This window comes from Leucoraja erinacea, chromosome 11, assembly GCF_028641065.1.
Source record: "Leucoraja erinacea ecotype New England chromosome 11, Leri_hhj_1, whole genome shotgun sequence".
Lineage (NCBI taxonomy): Eukaryota > Metazoa > Chordata > Chondrichthyes > Rajiformes > Rajidae > Leucoraja > Leucoraja erinaceus.
The window spans coordinates 10,429,331-10,441,747 of record NC_073387.1 but is presented as its reverse complement, the minus strand read 5'-3'; the positions used below and the strand labels follow the sequence as shown (position 1 = coordinate 10,441,747).

The 12,417-nt window shown below is 43.8% G+C and overlaps 1 protein-coding gene across 1 annotated transcript; it reads left to right on the top strand.

Moving 5' to 3' along the window:
* The first annotated feature begins 3,040 nt into the window (after positions 1-3,040).
* Positions 3,041-5,097, top strand: LOC129701447 (alpha-2Db adrenergic receptor-like). Its single transcript, XM_055642631.1, has one exon. The coding sequence runs from the start codon at positions 3,691-3,693 to the stop codon at positions 4,951-4,953; it is 1,263 nt and encodes a 420-aa protein (XP_055498606.1). The 5' UTR covers positions 3,041-3,690; the 3' UTR covers positions 4,954-5,097.
* Positions 5,098-12,417: the final 7,320 nt, after the last annotated feature.

The following is a 12,417-nucleotide window of genomic DNA, read 5'->3' as shown; positions in this document are numbered from 1 at the left end:
TTGTGTTTTGTTCAAGATTCCAGCATATGTACCTCCTTGTTCAAAAGCGGAAGCATTCCAGCGGCGCTGTTTATCTCTCGACTTCTGCCGTTCTGACAGGGTGAGACGAGACTTAATAGACACGGTATATTTTAGATGTTCAAGGAACTGCGGATGCTCACTTAAGAAAGCGCAAAGTGTGGAGAACTGTGAAAGCATTAATAGACATTGACGTGGTGTTAAAGAGGAATGCAGATGCTGGAGAAACGAAGGTAGACACCAAAAAGATGGAGAACCTCAGCGGGTGCAGCAGCATCTATGGAGCGAAGGAAATAGGCAACGTTTCGGGCCGAAACCCTTCTTCAGTCCGATGGCCGAGAACCCTTTCGGCCCGAAACGTTGCCTATTTCCTTCGCTCCATAGATGCTGCTGCACCCGCTGAGTTTCTCCAGCTTTTCTGTGTAACCTTGACAGGTGACGTTTCGGGTCGAGCATCTTATTCGAACTGATGGATCTGAAACTCGTCTGAAGAAGGGTGCCGACCCGAAAGGTCAGCTATCCATGTTCTCCATGGATGCTGCCTGACCCGCTGAGTTACTCCAGCACTCTGTGCCTTTCTCTGGGCACTTCACAGATGGAGAATACGGTATTGGAACTAATCTGTCATAAACTCCAACTTCATTAACACGGTTGTTCAGTCGATAATGTCGTTCCTTATAAATACTAAAAACAAGACAAGTGAGGTCGTTTGCAATTAACAAATGCTGAATTTCTGGGCCTTGACACTGGGCGTTAATGTTTGGTTGGCACCCTGTTCATCTGTCTGACCGTAGTTTCATACAACTCAGGCCATACTTCATGCAAAACACAGGGCTGGGGGTACTCAGCGGGTCAGGCTGCATCTCTGAAGCATATTTTAAGAAGCATCTCTGAGGGACATGGATACGCGACGTTTCGGGTCAAGGCCTTTCTTCAGACTGGTAGGAGTAAGGAGGGGGGGGGGGGGGGGGGTATTGGAAAGGAGAGGCGGGGATGGAACAAAGCCTGGTAAGAAATAGGTGCAGGTGAGATAAATTAGATTGGCAGATGGATGGAGTAAGTGGTAAAGGCTAGAGGTGAAAAGGAGACAAAGGGTGACAGTTGAGTAAAGAGGGTGAAATGTAATGTAATGCCAGAGAGAGGGAATATAGGTGGAATGGGACAGGGTCAGTGGGGTTGGGGGGAGGGGGTGATGAAAAGGGAATGAGGGACTGGGATAGGCTATGAAGGATGGGAACGGAGCAGATTGACTGCAGATGGGTCCTGTTCAGAATCGTCGCCTGTCCAGTCCTTGCCCAGATGGTGTTTAAGAAGGAACTGCAGATGCTGGAGAATCGAAGGTACACAAAAAAGCTGGAGAAACTCAGCGGGTGCAGCAGCATTGCTGTCTGAAGAAGGGTTTCGGCCCGAAACGTTGCCTATTTCCTCCGCTCCATAGATGCTGCTGCACCCGCTGAGTTTCTCCAGCTTTTTTGTGTACCTTGCCCAGATGGTGCCTGACCCGCTGAGTTTTGCTCAAGAGTCCAGCATCCGCTGTTTCTTGTGTCTCCTCAGACCGAACTACCTCCTCCCATCTGATCTGCCGGCTGCCCTTTTCAGGCCCTTCTAATTTGAAGAAGGCTTCCAAGTTGAACTCAAATCACAAATTGCCACCCTCCCCCTCCCAATAAAGCACAGCACTAACCCATCCTTGTCCCGATCTCTGGTTTCAGGCTGAGGGTGGCTATCATTGTGTCTGAATGTAACTACAATCCCACTGTAAGACCTACAACAATTCAATTTGCCCGATTCACATCGATCTCCCTTCGCGGCGCCTTTCAGACTAGTATCAATTTCTCTCCGGACCCTAGATATACACAGAACACTGGAGTAACTCAGCGGGCAGGCAGCATCTCTGGGTAGAAGGAATGGGCGACGTTTCGGGTTAGGAACCTTCATCAGACACAGGACCATTCCGCCGTCTCCCAAGCTTCACCGCCCACATGCTCCCACCGTCCTGCACTCCGAGACATACCCTGACCATTCGCTCCTTTTCTCCTTTTACACACCCTTACGTCCTTACAAAGTCAATCGCCTGCATGTGTAACGCATGCAACTAGAATTTCACATATGTTGCATATGTAACAAATATATAGCACTGGTATATCTCCACCTCTGAAACACTAGGTCGCAGCTGCGACCCGTATCTCCAACGTCAGGTTGCATCCCATCAACTGAAAACGGAACCCAGCACTTTCTCCGCATTATCCCTCATCGATACTTGCCTCTTACTATTGCTTTCCCCCAATCTCTACACCAAAAATTCGATCAAAACCAGTGTTCGGCTTGCGTTTTAGGTCAACTGCCCCTCTGAGGACCATGTGTGATCGCAGGTTAAACAAAAGCCCATTGCAAGAATTGCAGTTCTTCAGTCCTTCCCGTGCAACGACGCGTCGTGGCTCCCAAATACATTTTCCAGATGTAATGGAACGGAATCCGTTGAGGAAATCGGTCATTCAGCGGAGCATCCGCCCGGAGTTTGATCTCAAGAAAGGCGTTTGTATGTGCCAGCACTGTTTGTTTATAGACAACAAGGAAAGTGTGACCTTCCTGGTCCCAAGGATCATTTCAGAGAATCTACGGAAATGGGTCAGAAACGTAAACTTGATATAGTTTACAAGGCAAGGTCAAGGCACTTGGCCTTTAACCAAAGCTCAGTCCGAGATGGAAGTCACATTGTCAAGAGGTTTTGTTCTGCATCAATGCTGTTCACCTTCCTCTCTCCCACACTGTCATTGTTAACAGCCATATCGCGGAAAACCTTTGGCCTTTCCCTGGCGGGATATCAGAAACGATTCAAATGCAACACACACATTTTAACTATTTCAAGCGCTGCAAAATTATCGGTAAACAAATGCCAGTCCGATTCAACTTCACCCACTGCAGCGGACTCTCCGCATCGCCACGCCCACCCCTACCCTCGGCTTCTAAATGCACAATGTTTCTGCTTAACACACTTTAATGCGCTGACAGTAACAGACATTCAGAATTGAGCAGGGTCGGGGGGGAGTGAGAGCTGGCTCTGAAGATATTTACCCTCGCTTGATTAAAGCGGGCGCCAAATGTTCGTGGTGTGGGTTTGTTCGGCTCTGTTCTTGGCTCAAATCGGACGGGATTAAACGATAAAGTAACTTGCCGGTGTGAGTGCGGGCGTCTTTCACGGTGCGGTTTGACTTGGGGTGCGAGGCGGGACGTAGGGGCGGTGTTTCTGGAGGAGCGCCGGCTCACACGCCCAACATCCACGCTGGAACAGCCCAGATTCACTCTCAGCTCCCTGCACTGGTTGGCTTGACGGCTGCTTGACGTCAGGGTCTGGGAGCTTTGTAAAGGTTGAGGGAAATACGCTTCAGAGAGTTCGCCCTGGGTGTTTGGGGGCGCTCTGTGCAAGGACACGCTCCTCGCAGCCGAGACACGGAATAGATACGGGCTCGGAGTTCTCTGCTTCCACAGAGTTGGTTCTTCCGACCGAGTTTGATTCATTCGACCAAGATGATCATTCTCGCCGCCGATGAGACCGTGAAAAGGCGGCAGCGAGAGATAAGTTGGCTCTAAGTTAGGGGTCGATCGGTGAGACCCGACCGCAACTTCGGCCAGCATCAAGCCCGCGCGTTTGGGGATGAATATGTGATCGCGATGGAGCCTTGCGGTCAGTCCGACACCAACCGATCCGAAGAGGCAAATGGGACGGGGTCTCAGAGGTTGGCTCCTTACTACGCGCCGGCCGCCACCGCCCTGATCAGCCTGATGGTCACCTTCATCATTCTGCTCACCATCGTAGGCAACATCCTGGTGGTGGTGGCCGTCTTCACCAGCAGGGCTCTGCGGCCGCCTCAGAACCTTTTCCTGGTGTCCCTGGCCTCGGCTGATATCCTGGTGGCCGCCCTGGTCATCCCCTTCTCCCTCGCCAACGAGGTGATGGGCTATTGGTACTTTGGGAGTGTTTGGTGTGGTATCTACCTAGCCCTCGACGTGCTCTTTTGTACCTCTTCCATTGTTCACCTGTGTGCTATCAGTTTGGACCGATACTGGTCGGTGACCCGTGCGGTAGAATACAACTTGAAAAGGACACCCAGACGAATTAAGTGCATGATTGCCATAGTGTGGCTAATATCAGCAATTATTTCCTTCCCGCCTTTGGTTACCATTGACACTAATCGCAGCAGACAGGGATGCTGCGAACTCAACGATGATACCTGGTACATCCTATCGTCTTGCATTGTGTCTTTCTTTGCCCCGTGTGTCATCATGATCTTGGTCTACTTCCGAATCTACAGGGTGGCCAAACAGAGGACGTCCGTGGTGTCGGTGGCTAAGAACGGCGTGGACAGGCGAGCTTCCCAAACGGAGACGTGTTTCGCGGCCAAGAGCAAGGTTGAGCCGGACAGTCCCAGCAGCCAGAGTTCGTGCAGCAACCAGAGGCAGGAGGAGCTGGAGGATATCGACTTGGAAGAGAGCTTCTCCTCCGAGACCAAGGCGAGGAACTCGCGGGGGTCCAACCCAAGGAAACTGCAAGCTCCCAGCTGTTGCCCCGCGGCACAGCATAACCGCTTGTCTTGGGCCAGCAACCGCGCATCGCAGCTCTTCGAGCAACGAAAGCGGCCCGTTTCCAACCTGACCAAGAGCAAAGTCGCCCAGCTGCGGGAAAAGCGCTTCACCTTCGTGCTCGCCGTGGTGATCGGGGTCTTTGTGGTGTGCTGGTTTCCGTTTTTCTTCACCTACAGCCTGAAGGCGATCTGCAGAGAAAGCTGCTCCATCCCCGACCAGCTCTTCAACGTTTTCTTCTGGATCGGTTACTGCAACAGTTCTCTGAACCCAATCATCTACACAATCTTCAACAGGGACTTCAGGAAGGCCTTCAAGAAAATCATTTGTAAAACGAACAAGCGTACTTTGTAAACTGTATGTACATCGGGTGTCTTGTCTCCACGTGTGCGTTCATTCTTGTGTGATATCTTGCTGTAAATATTTAAACGTTTAAAGCCAATGTAAAGAAAAATAAAAACCATCAACAGATACATTTGTTCCTAAACGTTTTTCCAAATTCGGCAAACTTGTGGTATTTATTTAGAATTGTTTAATGGAGATACTGTCAGGAAGACTTATTGCGCTATTGTTTAACATGAAAAGGAGCAGAGGTGGGGTAGCGTTTTGTAAAGGGCAGCGGGTATAATTTACAGTCAAGGTGAGTTTAGGCGCTTGGAGATGTCACTAGATGTTTACTTGCGTGGAGGATGAACAACAGCGCCATTCAAGTTCAAGGGTGCTTATTTGTCATATGTACCGACAACGGACCAATGGAACCTCATCTTAGCAGTTCCGTAAACGTAATAACACATAAATAAACATTTTACTCATCAAAATGCAACAGGTGACATTTAGGTGGATTTATTCAATGCAAATTACTGCTTAATCCCGGAAAAAAACAACATCTCAATGCGTAAAAAGGAACCGCAGACAGGATCTCATATTTCGCTTGAGAATGAATACTGATTTCTCTAATTTCAAGTAACCCCGGCACTCCCTGCCTCTCTCCAACTCTCCACCCTCCCCAAGTCAGGACAACTTCTTGTTTTCACCCAACAAACAGCTAACAATTGCCTGCTTCCTTTACCATCGCAACCTTTTTGCATATCTTTCATACATTGTTCTATATCTCTCTACATCATCGTCTATATCACTCGTTTCCCTCTCCCCTGACTAGTCTGAAGAAGGGTCTTGACCCGAAACGTCATCCATTCCTTCTCTTCAGAGATGCTGGCTGTCCGCTGAGTTTTTGTGCCTAACTTCTCTCAAAGTGGTGTTTAGATTTGCGTAATGTTGTAGGATAGTGAGCGCATAATCAGAATGAGCTAAACTGCCAGAGATTACGACATTCAGGGTTCAGTCATGCAGTTAAAACACACAGATGTACTTCCAAGTTCCGTGTGTTTTTTTGAAACCATGTGTGTATGGTGTCTGATAACAAGTCACTTGTAAGGTTCGAGCATTAATTGAATAGATTTTTTTCGTTTTTCAAAGATAAACTGACCAGCCGGGTGATTCTGGGCCATTAATTATGCTGTAGAATGCTGTTTAAATATTTAACATTGCGTTTTAATGATTTTTAAAACAAAGCAACTGAGTTATTTCATACACACACAATGAGTCTCGACGGAATAAGCTCGTACGGGTGTCAGAGGTTATGGGGAGAAGGTAGGAGAATGGGGTTAGGAGAGCATAACTCTGATTAGTAATCTATTAGTTATGCTCTTCTAACCCCATTCTCCTGCTTTCTTCCCATAACCTCTGACACCCGTACAAGCTTCCCCTGAAACGAATCAGCACTCTCCACCTCAGCCACTCCACGCTGCACATCCTCTCCACTCTCTGCATAAACATATTGCACTGGAATCTGATTTGAATTTATGTTGCATATTTATGTAGCTGAGAGTTTTACTTGTTCTACAAGTTTTTGTAAATATGTTTCACATACATCTCCAGTTCCTGTCGCAGATCAGATATAGATCATGACTGTTACTGAGACGTGAGTGTGAGAAAGAAGGGCAGGACATTGTGGTAATAAGCGGTATATGATTGAAGAAGAGATAAAGATCAATTTAAACAAACACTGAACTTACTTAAAACCATTTAAGAACATTTCTAAAAATATCTTCTGAAATAACTGCAGTAAGGCAAGCTTGTTCAATGACAATGTTTCGGATAAGTTGTTAATGTGTCATGATATGTAATCTGGAAAGATTACTTTGTTCTAACCCTGAGGGTTGTCATGGTGCATGTACTATGTGGTGACTTGAATTGGCAGAGTCCAAAATCGGACAATGGCCAATGAGGCTAATTAATTTATATTGAAAAAGGCTGCAATATTATGAGCAACATAGGAATGAAAGAAAAATGCTACTAAGTCTAGGACGTTTGACGGAAACCAGTGAAAGAAAAGTTTATGGATGACTGGCTTGTTTTGTTTTGAAAGTATTTTAAGTAAAAATTGAAATGTATCTAGTTTGATAAAGAGTGTTTAATGCTTGAGGAACATTGACAATCTTAGCAGTTGTAATTGTGACTCCTTGTTGGATTAGGGAAGTTTAAATAATTTAGGGATGATATTTAATTTGTCATGGATAGTTGATCTGCAACAATCTGTGGAATTTCAGAAGTATTCTTATATTGCTGTGAAATTGCATTTACAACAGCGTTCCACATTTAGAGTGTGCTTATGAACCAATAAATGTTGTTGACAGTGCAACAGAATAAACAATTCCCTTAAAACCAGCTATTCTCATGCTGTCTGTGGAGGCTTTCACTTCCCTTTTATCTTGTCCCTCATCATCAAAGTGACTGTGTATCCTATCATTATGCACTTGGTTAAAACCCTTAGCAATATGTTAGGAAAAATTGTTGCCTATTCGTAACATATCGTATTACATCGAGATATTGTTTTTATTTTTTGTATTCTATGTTTACCGTTTAATCCATCAGCATTTATTTCACATTTCCTCATTCTTCAACTGCCTGTCTACCAAGGTACACACCCATCCGTTTATCTGCAAGACTGTTTATAACTTTATATAACATTCATTTCTGTTAACTGATCCATTTAACGATTCACATCCCTGTTGTTTTGCGTTTAAAAGGCAGATCAGGTTTAAGCTGTTCTAATGCAGGACAATAACCTTAACCGTGGCACAAAATGTCTTCTAATTTTTTCACGTTGATATGTGGCAGTTCAATCACACTGAGAGAAAACAACAATATTTGAAAATCCAATTATTATCTATAATATGTTTCAACAAATGAAATATTAAATTGCTACCTTTTCTGTGTTCAATATATATGACGCACATTTTTGGCAAGCTAAATTTAGTATTATAAATCATCCTGGAATACAATTAGGACTGTGCAGAAATTGTTAATATGATAAATAAGCAGTTGAGTGAAAAAGTAGTTTCTGTTAATTAACAGAACCTCCTGATGGTCCTCGGTAATTGATAGTTTCCTAATTTTATTAATTTCAAATTTTAATCTCTGGCAATGTGTGTGGATGAATATGATCAACAAATTTTCTATCTCTGTCATCTTTAATTTAAAATTTCAGGTGTGAATTATACTAATCTCCTGACAATACAAGTTCTATAAAAGAAACACAAATGCAGTGGTATCTTTCAGTTATCACGTTTTAATTTGAAAGTTTTTGTTAGAAAAAACCCAAGCCAGATATTGATGGAATACCAAGTACAACTAGCAAGCTAAGGATAGATACCATAAGAGATCACAGGAAAGTAAAATGTACACAATATCAACTGTAAAAATTGTACCAAAGGGCACATTATACAAGTATGGGACTATCTTCCTTGATATTATCTGCGGAACATATTTTCTATTAAAATGATTGCAAGTTGTTAGTTACAATATAAGCCATTTTTTGCTTTGCTTTGGGTTCTGCCTGAGAGAGAAAATGTATCTGGAATAATTTCAGATAAGGCATAGTAATTTTGAGAAATTGGAATCGTGACAGTTTGAATGTCAGCTAAATTTCTGAAACATCATCTTAAATGAAAAAGATAATTACATAGTTCAAGCGGTTGACCATATGTACATGAATCTGAGATTGCTGCACTGTCAGTGGTCACAGGATCATTCTAGGAACATGTTCAGCTATCACTTAACTTGAAATGCAAAGACTGCCATGTCATGTACAAATCTACCTGCCAAAAGTGAATGTTCAAGTCTTAAGGTGAATGTTCAACATACAATAAATGTCCTCTTTTCTTCATGCAATTAAGACAGCTGTATCAACAAGTCAATCTGCTGCCATAGGCCCCAATTTAGGTGAGAACTACATTTATTTGCAACGTCCACTCTGACCTGAAAATGTTCTGTACTTCGCAGTTCCTCTGAGAACTCCAGATAACATTACAAAGTCGTTTCCATATTCAGCAGTTCTGTATAAATGAAATATCTTATCAGTTCCATTTGCATCACCTGAATTACAACAGTTGTTAAACTTCTCACGTATTTAATTTACTGTAAAGTGCATTAAGACCCCCTGATGCCAAGATTGTATGAACTGTTTCAGATTACTATTTTATAATCTAACTATGTTTTTGATTCAGTTGAAGTACATCACCAAACCAGAGGCAGTCAGCCACACACAGCTTTATATGAGATTGTGATATTGAAATAATCCCAGCATGGACTCTACAAAGGTTGGGAGTCTCTCAGCCTTCTCAACCATTCTGTGCTCTACCTACTGGCCAGCTATCATCCTCTGCCTATTTCAACGTTGAGATCTTCTTGGATCATGCTTTGTTGGAAATATCCCTCATGACCTCCCCGCCATTGGCAACTCTGCCAGGAGCATAATTTCAGATGGTTTAGAATCTAAGGCACATGTAAGCTTTTCTACCATGACAAGGTGGTGAACTTCCCAATACTGATATCCTAGGCATAGATAACATTAAGTGTGGCCACATTCCTATTCTAGATGGTCCAAATTAGCCATCTAATAATGTATCGGAATCTTCTCCAACATTTGCCACTTTGTCATGATGGAGAAGCCTACGAACCTGAACCATCTGAAACAAATCTCCTGGCAGGGTCACCTATGGTGGGCAGGTCGAGAGATATGTTTCCAGCGAAGCATGATCCAAGAAGATCCCAATGGTAAAGTAGGTGCAGGATGGTAGCTGGCCAGTAGGTGGAGCACCAGAATGGCCAAGAAGGCTGAGAGACCCCCAACCCTTGTATAGTCCTTTCTGTTGGACCTGAGGCCTCTGTCGAGGATCATATGGTGGCTGTCCTTAGATCAATCATGTTAAAATATGTCACGCACATTCATGCACCTGAGGATGGCTCAGTGGGTCACTAGATTTGATTCAATAATCATAATCATCATAATCATACTTTATTAGCCAAGTATGTTTTGCAACATATGAGGAATTTGATTTGCCTTACAGTCATACTAATAAAAAGCAACATAACACACAAAATACATTTTAACATAAACATCCACCACAGTGACTCCTCCACATTCCTCACTATGATGGAAGGCAAAAAAAAGTTCAATCTCTTCCCTTCTTTGTCCTCCAGCGGTCGGGGGCCTCAATGTTAACAGGACAATCTTGACTCCCATAGCCGGCAGCAGGCCTCCTCGTCAGGGTGATCAAGCTCCTGCATCGGAGGGATGTCAGTTCCCCGCGCTGGGTGATCGGACCCCGGGTCGGGGCTTGTTAAACCTTCTGCATCGTTGGAGCTCCCGACCTGGCCTCTCCCGAGACTGCGAGCCCTTGATGTTAAAGTTTGCAGGCCGCGGTTGGAGCATTGATCCCACGCAAGGGATTGGTTCTGAAGGTAAGTCCACGCCCCGTGGTGGGGCTCAAAGTTAGTCCCGAGCAAGGCCTCTAGCTCCACGATGTTAGGCCGCAGAGCGACCGGTGATGTGACCCGGAAAACAATCGCATCTCCGGCAAGGTAAGATATTGAAAAATGTTTCTCCCGACCCCCCCCCACACCCCCCACATAAAACAAACCAGAGAACATTAACACAAACTTTTAAACATACCATAAACAACAACAAAAAAATGAAAGGGACAGACAGACTGCAGGCAAGGCTGCCTCAAAGATAAAACCTGATAGCTCCGTATTGGCTTTGTCAGCCATCGTATAACCCACAGAAAGGTTCCACCAGGAAGACAATTGTACTCAACTTCAAGTGATCGCCGATTGTATCAAAGTACATTTAGTTTAGTTTTGCATATTATCATAGTTACTGAGGTACAGCGAAAAGCTTTTGTTGCATGCTATTGAGTCAGCGGAAAGACAATATATGATTACAAATGAGCCATTAACAGTGTATAGATAATCTCCTAGGCATTAAAAACATGTACCAGGCAGAGTGCAGTTAGGGAATCTTGACACCAACCTCTGTACCTCTAACACTTTGCACATTGTCCATCAATAATTTGAAGAAACATAAACCCTCTAACGTGATGTGTACTCATTTTCCTTTCAACAATCAGCTTTTTCAATATTCAATTTGCCAACACTAAGTAACATGCTTCAATATAATTATTATGTGTAATGTCCATTTGTTGTGTTGAAGGGAAGAAGCTAACTGGATTTCACTGGCACTATAGCAATACTTTGCTTACTGAGAATGTTAAGAGCCCAAAGCCCTAAATTATCTTGGTCACTGTTAAAAACAAATACTGCTACTGCTTTCAGCTAACCTCATGGGAAGCCCACAGTGGAAGCTGAAAACATTCTTTCAACAGATTGCTTGACAAATTGGCATGATTCCCCACAAAGAAAAATGTCATGCACAGAGAAATAGAAATAATGACTTTTTGTTTAACCATACTTTCCTGTCTATTTATGAGATGTGTGGTATCCAGTGTCCAGTGTCATAAGAATTTACCTTAACTGCTCAACAACCCAAGTGGTATCTGTTTTACCACTGCGGCTATCATCAGACTTAAAGTTAATTGTAGAAATGTTGCTCAATTGGACAACCCTTGATTTAATAAAATATTACTTTCTCTTTAGAACTTATGGTACTTATTATAAACAACTTTGCTACATAGAGAGGTTAATAAAACAATCTGCTGCCCCAGAAGATGTGTTGAGTACCAGATTCACCCATCACCGCAGTCAGTGTGGATTTTAACTGAGGCCTGGCCTTGCGGATTCATTTCTCATTCCTGTCCCCAAAATCCATCTTTCCATTAAAGTCAAACCAACTCCCAAAACAAAAATCAACCCAGATTTTTCTGATATATAGATTTCGCGAAAGTTTTAGGCATTTGTTCTGTCTATATCATTATAGATCTTCTCCGTGGATTGTCACCTTGTCGTGGTGGAGAAGCTTGTATGGTCCTGAGATCATGAGAGCGATGCCATCTGGAGCTATGCTCCTGGTAGGGTCACCCATAGCGGTAAGGTCTCTGACAAAGATCAATCCAACCAAGACCTCAATGGTGGAACAGCCGGAGGATGCTGGCTGACTTTAGTGGAGCATCACAATGGCTGGGAAGGTAGTTGAAGGCTGCAGCAGAAAAGGGTCCCCTGGTCGTCTTGGATTCCATGCCACTGGATTCTGACCCAGATCTGTCAAGGACCATGTGGCGGCTGTCTGTGTACCAGTCTCCCCATGTTAAACAAAGTCACGCACTGGCATCCTCCAAAACGAGGACAGTCATACTCATTTTGAGTGACCGCCAATGATGATGATTACAAAAATATATCATTCCAAATCTTTTTACAAGGATAGTTGATTGAACAACAGTGAGAAGTAATAGCAGACCTTATTTATTTCAAAAATAAACTTTATTCAGAATAAAATTTATATATAAAAAAAATCCTGTG